This window comes from Pelecanus crispus, chromosome 2 (assembly GCF_030463565.1).
Source record: "Pelecanus crispus isolate bPelCri1 chromosome 2, bPelCri1.pri, whole genome shotgun sequence".
NCBI lineage: Eukaryota > Metazoa > Chordata > Aves > Pelecaniformes > Pelecanidae > Pelecanus > Pelecanus crispus.
The window spans coordinates 162,351,686-162,367,852 of NC_134644.1; the positions used below are offsets into that span (position 1 = coordinate 162,351,686).

The following is a 16,167-nucleotide window of genomic DNA, read 5'->3' on the forward strand; positions in this document are numbered from 1 at the left end:
AGGCAGGCAACAGAGAGGGAATGCAATTACTAATTCCCCCAGCCTCTCTGCTTTTCTTTTGCTGGTGGATTTCTGCCCCTATTTTACCAATGCAAACCTATCTCCCAGCTCTGCCGGGAGTAATACTGGTAGGATAGTCTCAAGGGTTTAGCATAATAACTAACTATTCATGGATCTCCATTAATCAGGAGTGCAGTGAGTTTATCAAGTTATCTGCTCTCACCAACTGACAGACTAAACTTGACCAGGCCTCATGCAGTCGGGAGCATCAGCTCACATATACTGTGCAAGCCAAGCCCCAAAGTATACGCTACTAAAACATTCTGATCTCACGTGCATGTGTACAGTGTGATGCACAAACATTTAAATTAAGAGATTATGGTTAAAAATCAGGATAGCTAAAACAGGATTTAGCTTAAACCACTTACACTTGTACCGTGGTCTTGACGCTCCTCAGACAGGAATTAGAAGCATTCATGTAAAAATGCCCTTCTCCCCCCATTTAAATACTTCTTTTGAAAGAGGTGCCTCATACATTAAACCTTAAGCCCATCTCTACAAATGATAAATATGATGCTAGCTCCTGTCAGAAACAGGGTGCTCTGGTAGAGAACGCATATTTCTCTACTGCAAATTGCGAGTCATTCACAGCTCCCACCCAGCACTTCAGTTTAGAATCCAGAATAAAAACTATGCACGATATTCCCAAAATAAAGGCGTGCACATGCATATTATAAAATTCTACTGTTATTGCAGCTGAGAGGTTTGTGTACGTTGATTGCACAAATCAGAAGTTTTTGCTTTGGCAGAATTTTAAAGAAATGGATGTTACTGTTATACCTTGCTGTCGGTCCTTCTTTAGCGCAAGCTCTGCATGGGGAAACACTCTCTGCAAGGCTTGTAAAATTCTTGCTAGTGTGTTTTCAAACAGTGGTTTTGAAATAGGTGATAACGCTTGCCCAGGTGAAGCCACAGCCCTCTGTGAAGCCGGAACAGTCTTCTGCATAGCCATGACAAAATCCTTTGCTGTTACTTTAATAGAAGCGGTATCTAACTGCAGTTTCTCATTACTTTGGTATATCTGGGGATAGCGGCGGCGCAAAGCACAGAGGACAGCTTCGGCACATAAGGATTTAATATCAGCACCACAGTATCCTAATAAACAAAACAAGAATCAAATGTTACGTCAGTCTCGGGCAACACAGAAGTCAAGGCCAAGGTTTCCAAAGGGCAACACTGAAAGACTTTGTATGCAGCCAAAAATTATCAGGCTAAGAGAGAATTTAAAGAGTTACTGCACTGCAGAGAAGTTTTGTTACATGTCTCGCGGCCTGATACCCTGCACGTATGAAGCAGCCTCCTAATCAAAACTTTGCTCCTGAGGAAGATGCCCCAAACCCATCCAATGTTCTGAGAGACAACAAGAAAATTAAAAGAAAAGAAGCATCTAACTTTGTTTGCTCTCAAGGCGTGCCAGCTGCCTCACCGCCTCGCTCTGCAGCAAGGCACAAGAGCTCGGGTACTGCCTGGTACAAGCTCGGATTCCTTAGGACTCAGTCACATGCAGTAACTCACTTTCTTTTCAAACTTACCAACACATTTTTCAGCTAGCTCTTCAAGAAACACGTCCAATGGCTTAGGGGTCCAGTCTCGTGTGTGAATCTTGAAAATCTCTTTTCTAGCCTGGAAACAAAATGGTTGCATTTTAGTTGGTCCTAAGTTTTCTCTTCAAAAAATCCCAAACACCACAAAACCCCAAACCCCCTCACATTAATACAAACACTTTTCTTCTCTGCTAACTTTCAAGTATTCTGAAGTTCAGTTAATAGGCTCTCTTCTTTTGCAAGCAGGAAATTTAATAGTTCTCTACTTGTCACATTAAACTCTTGCTGGGGGCCTGCAGTGAAATGGAAGCCATTTATAGCTTCCAGAAAAAGCACGTTTCCACAAGTATGAGAGACCTAATGGTCCTGAGGAAAAAATTGTAGTAAAAAACCTCATCTGCAAACAGAGATTTTTCATCAAAGAAAATTCTTGCAAATTTAGCAAAATTTCACGGTGAGAGTCTCATTAGTTCATCAAATTTGCTTTTCTGCCAGTTCATTCAAGGAAAACAGTCCTAGCACTACATTTCAAATTGCTACAATTACTACAAAGAACAACAATAATTATGACTCAAACTACTGTCACCGATTCAGAAAATGTCAAACGTTGCCTATCTTCATCTCCGATCTGAGCAGGACTTGCATTTAAGTATTTCCTGGTACACAGAATAATTATGGCACATTTCTAGAATTCTGCCACAGTAGGGAATCATGCGTTATATCTGTTTCATGGCACTTCCTCTCCCGTTCCCAAAAGCAGGTAAACACTGGAGACAAACGTTTGTGTTAAATACACTGCTCAGTGTATATTTTTGGGTGGCTGTATACCTAGTTTTTCATTGCTTAGCTACTGCCATTGAACTAGAAGCAGCCCAAGCCCTGCACCTGTGCAGTGTACTTCACATCTTTGTCCAACTCCCTCTTAATAAGTACCAGTAACAATCTCAGATCCCCAGATACTTATAGGTATCTCCCAGCATACCCAGCCTGCGAACAATCCAACACTGGTACGTCCCCTCTCCATTCATAAACCAAGAACCGAGAGCAAGAGCACTTCAGGGAGAAAGTGCCTCAGTGGATTAGATAAGTAAGCAAAACACGAATCACTTCAGCAATGAAAAATTTTAATTCGCTCCAGCACCAGCCTTGATAAAAGTTTTTGTTGGCAAAAAGGCATGCTTGTGTGCACACCACTTCTTTCATTTTCACAATGAGAGAGCAGTAATTTATAGCTAATTCAGACATCCATTCTTACTTAAACATTTCCGTGACTAGCCGCATCCCATTTTCTCGGCTGGTCCCAGCGAAACCAGAACTAAGTATAGAACTAACTACTTGCTGAAATCCTCTTAATCGTATATATTCAGTACCAGATCTGCCCTCCGCAGTACAACGCAGTCTCTCCAGATATCCCTCTTTTGTCCAACTTGTGCAATACTGATTCTGACTTTAACTGCTCCGTGACACTGCATCGTTACGTGGTTTTGCTATAAAGATGGACTTTGTCACATAAGCGTTAAGGTTGAGTTTTAAGTTCTGACCTCTTTATTTGGCAAGCTGAAGAGGAACTCTCGATCAAAGCGTCCGGGTCTTCGTAAAGCAGGATCTATAGAATCCAGTCTGTTGGTGGCTCCGATTACCACAATCTCATCTCTGCTGTCTAAGCCATCCATAAGTGCCAGAAGTGTTGATACAACAGAGCTAACACAAAAATATAATTTTCGTTCACTGGTTTAGTAAACTTTGTTACGTTCTACGTGACCTTCTCCAATGATCACTCAAAAAAGACAAGCTTCTATTGATGAGATGCTGATTAGCGAAAGACTCATTTTAAGACATTACAAAAATAGGTAAGGTAACACAGGCCTTGTGCTCATATCAAGCTTGGTGAATTGCTTTCAATTATTGCTTAAAAGTCATCTGAAATTTAGTACCACTGACTCACTACTTTTCAGGACAAATGAATCTGTCACATAAAGTTAGATAGGTTGTGGTCGCCTTTTCACAAAGATCAAGCAGCTTCTCTATAGATACAAAAAGCGTACTACCTATGAATTTGGTCTTGTTTACTGGACCGTACAGGAGCAAGACCATCTATCTCATCAAAGAAAATAATTGAAGGTCGCATCCGGTAGGCCTAGAATGAAAACACAGGAATATTGACATAAGGAAACCAGCACTATCTTAAAGAGAAAATGCATGAAAAACGTTATGGGTGGGAAGTCACCGGAACTAGATTTTCCAGACTAGCGTCAGGGATCTCTACTAACTGACCTAATGGAGTAAGCAGCACGAGTAACAGAAGACAGCAGCCTGTGTCAACCCACTGAGACTGGCTGACAGGAAACAAATGGTACCAGCAGTTTCTACAGCTATTTGGCAACCACTGAGAACAGAGCCAGGACTTAATTCAGTCGCAGGTTTGGGAAGCAAGCTTCCATTAGGAATGTAAATGACCATGCTTTCAGCCCACATCTGTTTCCCTCTGATCTAAAGCCACCATCTCTTGCCTCTTGCAACCTTTTTTGTGGCTGGGTTTTTCTTTTTTGTGGCGGGGGGGTGGGGGGGGGGAGGTGGGGGCTGCTTTGCGAGGTTTTCTCGTTTGTTTTGTTAAACTTTCCCAACGCATCTCAAGATTTCAAGCCCCTAAAAAACCCACTGAAAAAGGAAACACTCACAAACCCATTTCAGTGGAAGGAACTGACAAAACACGAAAAGGAGTGAGTTCTTCTTAAAAATTTTGACCACAGAAAATTGCAGTTACAGCTCGGACAGAACACACGCACATTTCAACCTTACCTGATCAAATAACAAACGAAGCTGTCGTTCAGACTCCCCCACCCATTTACTCAGGCAGTCGGCACCTTTTCTTACAAAAAAGGCTACTCTCCTGTCACCTTGGCTACATTCATTAGCAAGTGCACGAGCAACCAGTGTCTTTCCAGTCCCTGGTGGACCATAGAAGAGACAGCCTCTGCAATTAAAAAAACCAAACAGATTCACCTAAGAAAAACATCATGGAAAAGTACCTATCACAGCCCCCATCCCTAAAACACACCACTCTCCTCTCCTAACCAAAACACTTCATGTATAAGATAGGGTAACAGCTGAAGCATGAGAAAAGTCAAAACAGGTGGAAGTTTTGCATTCCTACACAATTCAACGCGGCAGTAACCAAAATGAATAAAGAGGGTAACGCAGATACACAAAACCTTGAGAAAAGACCATCGTGCCCCAGAAGGACACTTCCAAAACTGCTGACAAACTAACAGCGGTGATTACAGCACAGCGGAGCCAAACAAGAACAAACCTCAGCACAGAATCTGAGACTGGGCTAACTTACAAATCACCAGTTCATTCTTCAGCCATACACTGCGTATTCATTCTTGTTTTCACAAAAGGCAAGTTTTGGTAGTAAGGCATTTCATTCTCCCTTCAAAAGCTTTAAGTTACTGGACTTGGTCTCCCAGACCATCCATTGCTGATGATAAACGAGGAGGAAAGCTAAAGCTGGGAGGGTATTCTGCATTTCCAGAGAAATATAGCCATCAACTAGAAAAGCCAATACGCTGCTGTTTCAGAAAGAATTTCAATGAATAAAAAAGCAAAACGCTGAAAGATTTGAAAGCAAAGAATTTAAAGTCATACTTCAATATACCGTGATTGAGTTTTGCTGACCAAGAACATCTAAAGCTAGCAATTACGTCTCTAATAATTTCATTTCATAACACAGAACTAATTTAGCTGTGTAAGAAGTGGACAGATTCTTATTTTAGCCCAAGCACAACAAACACTGCAACGTTCTAGTTGCAAGTCCTGTCAATTGTAAAACTGACCCTTGAGCACTTGGAGAAAAAAGAGAGTCAGTGGGAGAGACAACTGGACTTCCAAGCAACAGATTACAGTCGACTACCAGCAGATGATTCCTTCCTGCTTACAAACTAATCAAGTTGACTTGTACATAGCACTTAAAACAAAACCACCCCAACCCCACCCGTGTAAAGGCAAGACACTTTGAAAGTGTATTCTCACCACACAGTAAACCTTTGAACCTACCTATATTCTGGATTCTACCCATTTTTAAGAAAGTACTTTTCACGACTGCTAAAATCCCCCTCAACACTGCTGAAAATTTTGAAGCCTGGAAACATATTGATACCTCAGCTGAATATTCTCCTGAAAATGGGTGAATCAGAATTTATAGTTTTAAACAATGTCTGTTACCTTGGAGGTTGAATTTTGAATCTCTCAAAGACTTCTGGGTAAAGCAATGGAAAAACAACCATCTCTTTTAGAGCTGAAATGTGGTCAGAAAGACCACCCACACCATCAAATCGTACCTACAGAGAATTCAACAGAACACGGTTTATATGTTAAAGAAAGCTGCAGCCTTGATAAGGTTCCATCAGAAACCGTAAGTCAGCACAAAGGAAGTGTTCTGGGCAATTTTCAAATCACTTGAGAGAAAGCTGTAAACCAAAGTGGTTGTAGGCAGCATGTTATCAAACACTTTCAGAAACACTGGAAACATCTCACTGACACAATGAACTAAAAATACTTACTGAACAGTCTATTTGCATTGGATCAACGTCAGCCAGACTTGCTCCAATTTTCATTCGATCCTTGTGAATTCCCTTTAAGTCACCTTTCTGAAAGTTCACTGGAAGACACCTGATTTGAATTAAGGAGAAAGAGAAAGAAAGGCATTTTCTAACTCAACGTGCAGCTAGAAGATTTCTGCTTTTATCATGATGGCAAGTGAACAAGGTGAAGACGACCTTATAAATGAGCATAAAATTCCTGAAGAGTTAAATATTCCTTCAAATTGGTTTACATTTAATGTCCATGAGCAAATAAAGGAAAATGGTCACTCCAGGCATTAAACTGAGTTTACTATTTTCACAACTCTTAGCACGTACGAATATCCCGGCCTGTCCACACAGCACGTATATGAATGCAAGCTTAGAACAAGTTATTCCGTATGTGGAGACTGTGAACTGACCTCGATTTGTGTGATGGAAGAACCCCCAAAACACACTGACATCTTTCAAAGATTTTTTGCTTCTGCCTTCAAAAAGTTACAGCCTGAGGCGATACTTATTTCAGTGTGGATTAACCTTATAAAGGCTGCCCAGCCACTGCTGGTCCTTCCCAAGGACTTTGGGATGTGTGTGCCAGAAGACGCACTTGCCTGAAAGACGTCTGGCTGAAAACTTATTTGTTAGGTTGTTACTAAAGTAGTTTTTCTAGAGCGTTTGTTAAGTAACAAAACCTCCATAATTGCCTCTATTTATAACAGTTTCTGTTATGGTGGGTTTCTTTCTGAATAAATTACTGTAAAGCACAGGAACAGTAGAATATTACATTAAAAAACCTACGTAAGTGTTCCTCCCCACATTCCTGCCTAGAAAGCAAACTGCTTATTAAAAATCAATTCTAAAAGTCCAATGTTAGAGAGTCCAGTTACAGTTGTCGGTACCAACAGCTATGATTAAATATTGCTGCAATTTAGAAACTGTACAAGATGAAGGGGATAACACTTCATGGTTAGGCAGATGCAAACTCCTCCCAGGTAGATTCCTCCCTCCCCTAGTCTCCAATTACATCAACCTTCTTAAATCTCGGTTACGGCTGTGCTTCCTATGCCTCTCAAAATGCTCTTCATCATCAGATGAGGGCGATGAGGAAGAGGATGTGGAATCTCTTGTGTGGACTGCGTGTCTCCGTCTGCAAACATTTCAAACAAACAAGTAAAAAAACTGAAGTACACACTAAGTAATCTCAAATTGCAAGTGAATTCTATCTCAGAATCTACTTTGAGATCTATTGAGTTTCCAGATCGTTGTAGTCCTTATGAAACCGATTTCCAAGTCCATCACAAGATTTTTCCTTGTGACAGCAAAGTTTAATTTTTCTTAGGAAGGTAAAATGTTTAACTATTTTGCAAAGAAATTTCATAAACAAAGTACTCATTTTGTCCCATCTCTCTCTCTCTCTCTCACACCCAAATCGAGTTTCACTTAGCATTACGTATCCACTCTGTGAAACACAAATTTGGCTTCAAAAACCCTTCCTTCCATAACTGTCTGCTTTCAAGGATGCTAAACAAAATGCTCCTATCTAGCAAGCCATGGCATTCTCCATGCTCTCATTGCTTACAGGATCCAAACCCCCTTTGTCATTACTATGGCAATTTATAAGTTATAATTGCAGTTTACAATTTACAATTTCATTCAGCATTGTTCTTGTTTAAGGATAGTTTCATACAGAAACATTAACTGATTCCAAAGAGAAACCAGAATCACTATTGGAGTGATTAAAAAACCATAAAATCCACTAAAACTTCCATACAGGCTCTCCCTCTAACTAAATTACCTTCAGTTTTCAGAAAATAGTTTGTATCCTTCAAGATTAAATAGTCTAAGGTTTTCAGAGGGAGATTCTGGCTTCAATTCCAGAACAAAAGACTTTCAGTTACACAATCTCAGCCACAACCTCCATAATCACCTTATCAGTGACCACAAATACTGCATTTTTTAAAATCTAATGGCTAATAAAAAGTATAGTCTCTCCCCTGCCCCACTCCCCGGCAAGATTTGTTTTCTTTATACCCTCAGACTACCACAGCAATAATCATACTATGAATCTGTAATTACCACCAGTCCGACAACCTTTGAAAACATTATTCAGTAATGCGACTGACAGCACTATTGATAAATAAGAACTATCGCTAACCGTACACCAACCTTTTAGTTCTTTTGCAGCAAGAGCCTTGTGACTGAGCACTTCTAAATGAATCTCTCCGTCTGACAGGTGAAGACCGGCCCGAGAAATAGATCTTACGTTGTCTTGGTTCTGTTGAAAGCAAACAATTTGAAATAACATTACAAACAAGTGTAAGAGACAGCAGGATAGTGCAAGAGGCAGAAAATGTGACATGTGTCCCCTATCTCTAATTTCAGGGGAAGTTTCAAGTGATTTGGGGGAGGGGTGGATTTTTTTAATAAATCAGTACACAGCAGAAGTGAAAAAACACACACCTGCTTTTTAAGGACAACTGAAAACCACAAGAGTAAGATTATCAGGTCTGTTTAATTCCTGTTCCTTCAAGGGCACATAGGTCATTTTTTTACTGAAAACCAACAATAAGTATGGCAAATGGCAAGGAAATATAACGTGCACAGGATACATGCCTTTAATGACATTTACTTGCAGAATGAAGGCAAGAAATTTAAATAGAAGTTGAGTGTGTGTATATATTGTCATTAAAAAAAGTCACTTATATGCAAGAAACTGGCTCTTAAGAGAAACCGTGCATATAACCTACTTGTCAATGGAGCTTGATAGCGCTGAACGGTTTTCCTCTGTCGAAGGTCATAACGCTTTCGAGTGTCTTCACTGTCATTATCTTCTTTCTCTTCACTTTCTTCTGATGAAACTACCACACATCGACATAACATTAAACTGCTTAAGTACTGCTGCAAATTATATGCAATTCAAAACACACTACGCAGATGCCTATAGGTTTTACTATTACCTTCACGTTAGTGACACAATGGATCGGAAAACCTGCAAAAGCTTAAGAGCAATTTATGCAAGACACATTCCAGAAATTACAAAACACAGAGGAGCAGACATATATTGTTCTGGCCTTGGCGGAATTGCTGTGGGTGATTTCTCACCAGTCTTAGTAACACCAACTCTGTCATCTTGCTTAGCTAAGATGCAGCTCCTATGAAAACCACTATTTCAGAAAGTAATTTCTGGTTATTTTGTGACAGCGTTTCAAGGAAATGTTTTGAATGCTCTGCAGTGGTAAGACTAAGCATGGTCATCTAGCTCCAAGTCCTAGCTCTGCCACAGATTACATGAGCAACAATGGGCAAGTCACAGCTTTGAACTTCCCCAGTCAGAAAATGATGTCAAATGCATACAGTTGATGCCACTAGCTTCTGCAAAGTAACTTAAAGTTTTTGCACAAAAGTTGCTAAGAATGCAAAAACCAGAGCATGATTATCTAGCAGGTTCTTCATAATACCCTCTCACATTAATAGCTGGACACCAGGTGAGGAATGTGCGTGCTCTGTTCACCTACCTGCTCACTAAAATTAAGTCAATCGTATTCTTTGGAAAGCACCACCCTTTTCTTTCTTCCCCCCAAAAGGTCACACTGCTTTCTGAATGCAAGATGAGTTACACAAGATAGGCAGACAGCACATGGAAACCTGAAAAATTATTTCGGCATCACTACCATCCTCAGTCCTTGGTACTCCAACACTCCTGCCACAGAGGCGTGAATTTCTCTGCTTTTCTGCTCCGCTAGTCCTTCCCCTTGCTCCACTCATCTTCTTTACACCAACACTGACACACTTGCCCCACTCCTTCCTGGCATGCTTCCCATTACAAAAGTCTATTTTAGTTTTTTCCTAATTTAAAATGCCAGAGTTTTCACTTTCACCACCAATGTATCGCCCCGTACTCTTACTTCCCATTCAACACACTATTTCTAATTCTTTTCTACAAGTCTCTCCTGCCTAACACCATGAGAGCCACCCAATGGAACCAAGCCATATAGTTCCTCCCTCTCGACTGCCAATGCCTTGTATTAAAGCTGCTCTTATTAAGGCCTCGAGCTGATATTCTCCTAACTAGATCTCCAAATGATGAGGTAGCTGTCCTTCTTTCTTACCAGCCAAATAGCCCCTGGCACACTTGATCATGTTTCTTTCTGTTAATGCCTTGCCCTACCTTGGTTTCTTTAGGTCTCTGGCTGGGCTCCTCCTGCGGCTCCAGGTGTTCTCTGGCTGCTCTGCGAGGAGCTCTGATCACCAAGGCGCACACCTGGGAGCCACAGGCTAGGTCTCAACTAACAACAGGCCTAAAACCAGGCCACAGACTGTTCTCTGGCCTGTTCACGGTTAGGAACAAGATCACCCCAGCACACATTAACACCTGGACATCTAGCTCGACCCCTTTTGTAGGCCTCCACTGCCAGTGGTCAAGCCTTTCACAGTCTGTGTAACACGCCCAAGATGCTGCCCTCGCTGGGTATGGCGTACATCATCTCTCATGCTCCCCACAACTCATCCCAACGGGTTTCACGCGGGGACACTGGGGCTGATGGCTCTGCTGGGACAGCCCTGGGAGGGGCCCAGACAAGGAGGCTGCTCCTCCTTGATTTGAGGCCTTCATTTGGGTCCCTGCCTGCCATTGTGCACCCACCCCTGTGCTCCTCTGGCCTTGTGCAGATAGGACTTGGACGGGCTGATGGCCCTGGGATGAGCCTGGGAGTAGCACGGCAGGGTATTACTTGGGCTCCCCCTCCTGCCACGGGCTCTCCGAGCTCCCTTGGGGGTGTGCAGAGGAGGTCTGTCACAAAACCTAACACTGATCGGCTCAACTGCCGCCACATCCTTTTCTGTCCTTAGGCACAGTCTCACCCCCTGCTCTTCCATCCAGAAAGCTCCTCCAAGGATCAGTGGACTGACCGCCTTAATCACAACTATCATTCTCCTTAAAACCTTGAAGTTTTTCCCCCTCACTTCAAACATAAAGTTAATATGGCCTTTTACAATTTAACGTATTCCTCAAGTTATTTCCCACTGAGTACCGCGATGACAGCTCCTAATTACAGGCCCAGGCAGCAGCTTCCACTGACTACCTGCTAAACACAAAAATGAACAACGCTGTCTTCTCCCCTGCTCATCTTCACCCTCGGGAGCAGCTTTCCATACACATCTGGCAGCCTCCCTTACTTCCTGAAAACTCTTGCTGTGCTGCTCAAAACCGTGAAAACTGTCATGCTCCTGCTGTAGCGAGACCACTCCTCCTCATTCTGAGTAATACCATCCACTTCTTTGTATTCCCACCTGTCCACAGCCATCTGTTGCCTTTTATCTTGTAAACATTTTGGAAAAGCACCAATTTTTTTTTTTTTTTTCCTCTGAATACCTCTTCTGAGCTCACTACAGTACAGCCCTAGAGTCCGTGACTATGGCTTGTAATGCCAATAGCAATACAGATTTTTTTAACCGATGAAAAATACCCAGTAGTTCAGCTCGTCTCAATTGTTTAAGACAAAGCTTTTGGCTAGAGCACAGGAAAGAAAATTTAAAACAGAACCCAACTACGGTGCCACCTTGATTATCAGCTATTTCTTCGTCAGCTCTTTGGATTTCTTCCTCTCCTCGGGAGTACCTATTGAGGTTTTCCTAATGAAAACAAACAAGAAAGATCAGTCACAAATATGCAGAAAACCTGACGTGGGCATATTTGGTGCCCATGTAGTAACATTATCAAGGCACTCCGTATACACAAAAGATTAAGGTACAGGAGGAGAGAATCGGAACATCATTCGGGCACCCAGGATTAGTAACAAGAATTTCTGCGCTAAAATAGGGCTTAGTACATGCGATAGTTAAATACTCATCCAGATACAAAACTGAGTGGCTCGATTAATCACAGGTTAATAATCCAAGAGTGTGGCAGAACCCAAGAAAAAACAACTCCAAGCAGACAAGAAAAAATTCATATGGGCATTTGAGAGATGCTATACAAAGTACTATGGACAATTCCGGTTTCATTCAAAAAAAAAAAAAAGAAATTCAGATCTAACCAAAAACCTGTGCGAGCAGGCTATGAAGATGTTTAAAAAATGAAGTGCCTGTCATTCAAAAAGACAGTGGAAGAACAATTTAATAAAGCAAAACTCAGACAGAGGAAATACGATTGCTGTATATAATTTTCACATTAAGTTCCTCTAGGGACAGAGGGCTACTTAAGCTCAGAGGCAAGGCTGGCAGAACAACAAACACAGATAAAGCAGACATCAATGCATTCAGTTTTTAGTCCAATTTGAAGTGAAAACCCAAGCCCCAAAACCGCTGTTTGTAAACAGTGTCCACTCAAAAATCATAAGGCAATTCAGAAGGCACGGTATAAGACACGTATTTCAGCGTATCGCTGCTATTTCATGGCTTCTGAAGAAGGTATTTCCTCCACCCTTAGAGCATATCTATATATGCTTAATATAACATAACAGTAAGATGTTAAATTATAATTAGAGAGCAAAACCAAATGCTATTGTAGATGACGCTAGTCTTCGGAAGAAGTTATTTCAGCTAAATTAAAATTACAGCTCAATAATTTCCCTATGTGAAATACACTACTTATACAAAACCAGGAAAATAAATTAGTATCTACTTCTTCTGCATCCTGGAACACCCCAAGGTCTTCCATCATTCGCCGTCTACGCATCTTCTCCATGTCATCCATTTTTTGCAAGACTGCTTCTGCAGTACTAAGACAAAAAGTTGACATGTAAGAGCAAAGATAGGCAAGTACAAAAAAATAACAACATCTCAAACACTACACATAATCAGTAGGACATTTTAAAAAAGTATGCACAAAGCAAGAGTCATGGACAACTTTTTAAACACTACTTAAAAATTAGGTCAAATGTTCACTTTTTTTTAAAGAGATTTAAGAACAAGTGTTTGAGGATTTGCAAATATACACTGTTTTCAGGTTTATTTTCCCCTCTTGCTGAACACAGTAAAAAAATGTTGTAGTAGGAAAAAAAGAATTCTGAAGATCATAGTAAGATAACAGGAAGAACTATGGCAGTTTTTTATAACACTTAAGTTGCTCTGCATGATTGCATTAAGTCATTTTCAGTTCACAGCCTTCCTCAAACAACAGGTTGCTTATTCTTCTCTTAACTGTAATTTAAGTTTCATGCTGGTTTTCCATGACTTTATATGCTGGAATAAACATCCCACTGCTGTTACACTTTGCAAACTTTTCAGAAAACAATGTCAATTGGGGCTTCACAAAGAGAATTAAGCCATGGACAGACAGGCAGAAACACTAGGGCTACTTCACTTTGGCTGTATTCAACTTTCCTCGGTATCTTAACTCAAGCGAGCATTATAAAATTATTAGTAAGCATGGAAGACAAGTTAATTAAAAGTGAAGGCGCTTCTGACACTAAAAAAAATTGATTTACAGGGCAAGTTAAATCTACCGAAAGTCACAACGTAAAGCAGGTCTTTTGGTTCACAAGACAACACACAAACCCACCCAGCCCATACATAAAAGATCCTCTAGTACGAAGATCTCTCTGCAACTGGCAATCCCAAAACAAAGAGACCAGTGGCCACTTTAAACATTGGCTGTGCCCAAATTCTTTACACATGAAGCACCTTCCAAATACATCCTCCTGCACACACTCTCAGACCTGGAAGTCTGTTAACAGCCACAAGCACCTACTTCTGAAAAACTCGGGTTGAACACCTTGGCTGCGAAGTACAAAGGCCCACACCTTACAGAAGCCAATACACGAACAACAACTACAGGACATACCAGCGCAGGCAGAGGAGCAAGGAAGAGGAGCTACCTGATCAACGGCAACGGAATGTTAGCAGAGGTTGCCAACAACATCCTGCAAGTTCCGAGCCGGGCAACCCTGGTGGGACTCTACTATGGCGGGCACCTGCAGCACAGCACTTATCACAAGGACGTCGTGTATACAGAGGGGCATGTAGGGAAGTCTCAGCCTAACCGCTGAATGCATTTAGCTCTTGCTGCCAGGAATAACAATACCTTTTTCTGTTGTCAAAAGAAGAAGAAAGTCCCTAGCCAGTATTATGCCATAGCACAAAGGCTTGCTAATAAGGTTCATTTTAGTAGCTTTGCAAGATGATGAAAAAAAACCACTTACTTTGTTATCAGTTTGTCAAACAAAACAGATTGATTTGTAGTGGTGTAACGACTTCGTCGAAGTCTGCAGCTTCGGCGGACCTCCAAATCCCCATTTGCTTCACGGACTTGTTCTGCAGCTTTTGCATCAGCTCTGCTCTTCAGCGTTCTGGTGACTAAAATGCATCCATATATAAAATATTTTGAGACAGAAGATGTGTTATTCCCTTTATTTCACCGTTACTCTAGTACAATGTAACAAAATCTGCAGGGGATTGATTTTTTCTTTAAATACTGAATTAGAACTTATTCTCATGACCACTGCATTCAACTTAAAATTACTTATGTTTAAACTACCTACTTACAAGCATGACTTGCACGACAACTTTTTAATAGACTGGAAAGCCAATCTGATGAAAACAAACACACAACTTTTGTTCCATGTAGGGGGCAAGTTTATTCCAGTTACTTCTTTCTGGAAAAGCGAAAACCAACAAATACCTCTCTCTAAGGTGTTTCTACTCCATTCATGTAAACTTGTATCTAATAGGTTTTTTAAAAAATTGTCTACGTGGGAAGTCTCTTCTTAAGATGCATGTTTTTAGTACGCTGTTTAAGCATGCATCACTTTCATTTTCTGCATCATGACGCAAAAGCTCTACAAGATAACAAATGTCTCAAGATAAACTCCTCAATACCAAACAACTCAAACACTTGCCTGCTTTAAACAGAGATCTGCCCAGTATTTACCACACAGCATCCTTTGCCACGGTTCCGTTACTTGCATCATTAAAACAGTCAGGAGAGGTCAGTGAGAAAGTAGTGCACAATTAGAACTTGAATTACCACACACAAAGTGCATTTCAGGCCTTCACCCTGCTGGGGTACTCAGCACGGCAATTCGGTTCCAAGGTAAATCGCTGAACTTCAGCGACACTTCCCCGTGTCAGTGGGTTTGTGCGCCTCATGACTGAATTCCTTTTCAACTCCCATATATTATAATACTGCAATATTCCCTCCTATTTGCAACAACGGTTTTCAATTAATTTGTGTCCTGCAGACTCCAGAAAATCCACGTCACAAAGAAACCTGAGCTAAGGAACAGATTCTCTAGTGCCTAAGAGCAGCCTAGAATTCACACTGCATTCTCCCCACGCCCAAAGGAATTGATAGCATATCCTCCTATTTGCACCTACCTCTTCTCATAAACCTCATAGGAAATTCACTGTCTTTGAGAGATCTGCTCTCACCACTGCACCTGATTTTGGCTGATGAGCTCAGAAGTTTTGGGGGCCAAGTTAAATGGAGTGACCAAAAGCAACCCTTCTCGGGAAACAGGCTAAAAAGGAATCCTCGGGAGTTACCACTACTTACCTTCTTTATATTCTTCTTCTTTTGGGTCTGATTTTGGCTTTGCCAACTGCCTACATTAAGAAAGAAGGCAGAGGAGAGAAGGGAGAAAAGAGTTATTGTATAGAATTGTATAGACTATATAGGATAATATTGTATAGAATCACTGCATAGAAGTATTGTATTGTATTGTATTGTATTGTATCGTATTGTTCCCCATCAAGACTAGGGAACCGACCAAGTTTATAATCCAGTGCTCCACATCATGCAAAGAAAAGCCTGTGGACCACACGGAGGATTCAGATCCCAAGTCTGCTGCGTACCACAGGCAGGCAGTTCTATAAGGACATAACTTTCATAACCTGCTAACCTTGAAGTCTCAACGGTGCAAACAACATCTCAGTAACTAAACTGGAGGAGAGATCCCAAAGGAGTTGGGAAAAGATGCTTGGTTTTTATACAAGCACAAGACTTTGACTAAGAAGAGTGATTCTAGTTCTAACGTACTGGCCCG

At 41.2% G+C, this 16,167-nt stretch overlaps 1 protein-coding gene across 1 annotated transcript in view; it reads right to left on the reverse strand.

Moving 5' to 3' along the window:
- LOC142593022 (ATPase family AAA domain-containing protein 2-like) overlaps positions 1-16,167 on the reverse strand; it is a 30,798-nt gene that overhangs the window by 14,183 nt on the left and 448 nt on the right. Inside the window, exons 2-15 of the mRNA XM_075706253.1 lie at positions 15,678-15,727; positions 14,326-14,479; positions 12,807-12,903; positions 11,740-11,815; positions 8,932-9,042; positions 8,351-8,459; positions 7,215-7,331; positions 6,167-6,275; positions 5,829-5,944; positions 4,404-4,578; positions 3,653-3,741; positions 3,146-3,305; positions 1,593-1,683; positions 841-1,155 (exon numbers count right to left, since the gene is read on the reverse strand). Coding sequence (XP_075562368.1) covers positions 841-1,155; positions 1,593-1,683; positions 3,146-3,305; positions 3,653-3,741; positions 4,404-4,578; positions 5,829-5,944; positions 6,167-6,275; positions 7,215-7,331; positions 8,351-8,459; positions 8,932-9,042; positions 11,740-11,815; positions 12,807-12,903; positions 14,326-14,479; positions 15,678-15,727 — 1,769 coding nt within the window. The remainder of the gene's footprint in view (positions 1-840; positions 1,156-1,592; positions 1,684-3,145; positions 3,306-3,652; positions 3,742-4,403; positions 4,579-5,828; positions 5,945-6,166; positions 6,276-7,214; positions 7,332-8,350; positions 8,460-8,931; positions 9,043-11,739; positions 11,816-12,806; positions 12,904-14,325; positions 14,480-15,677; positions 15,728-16,167) is intronic.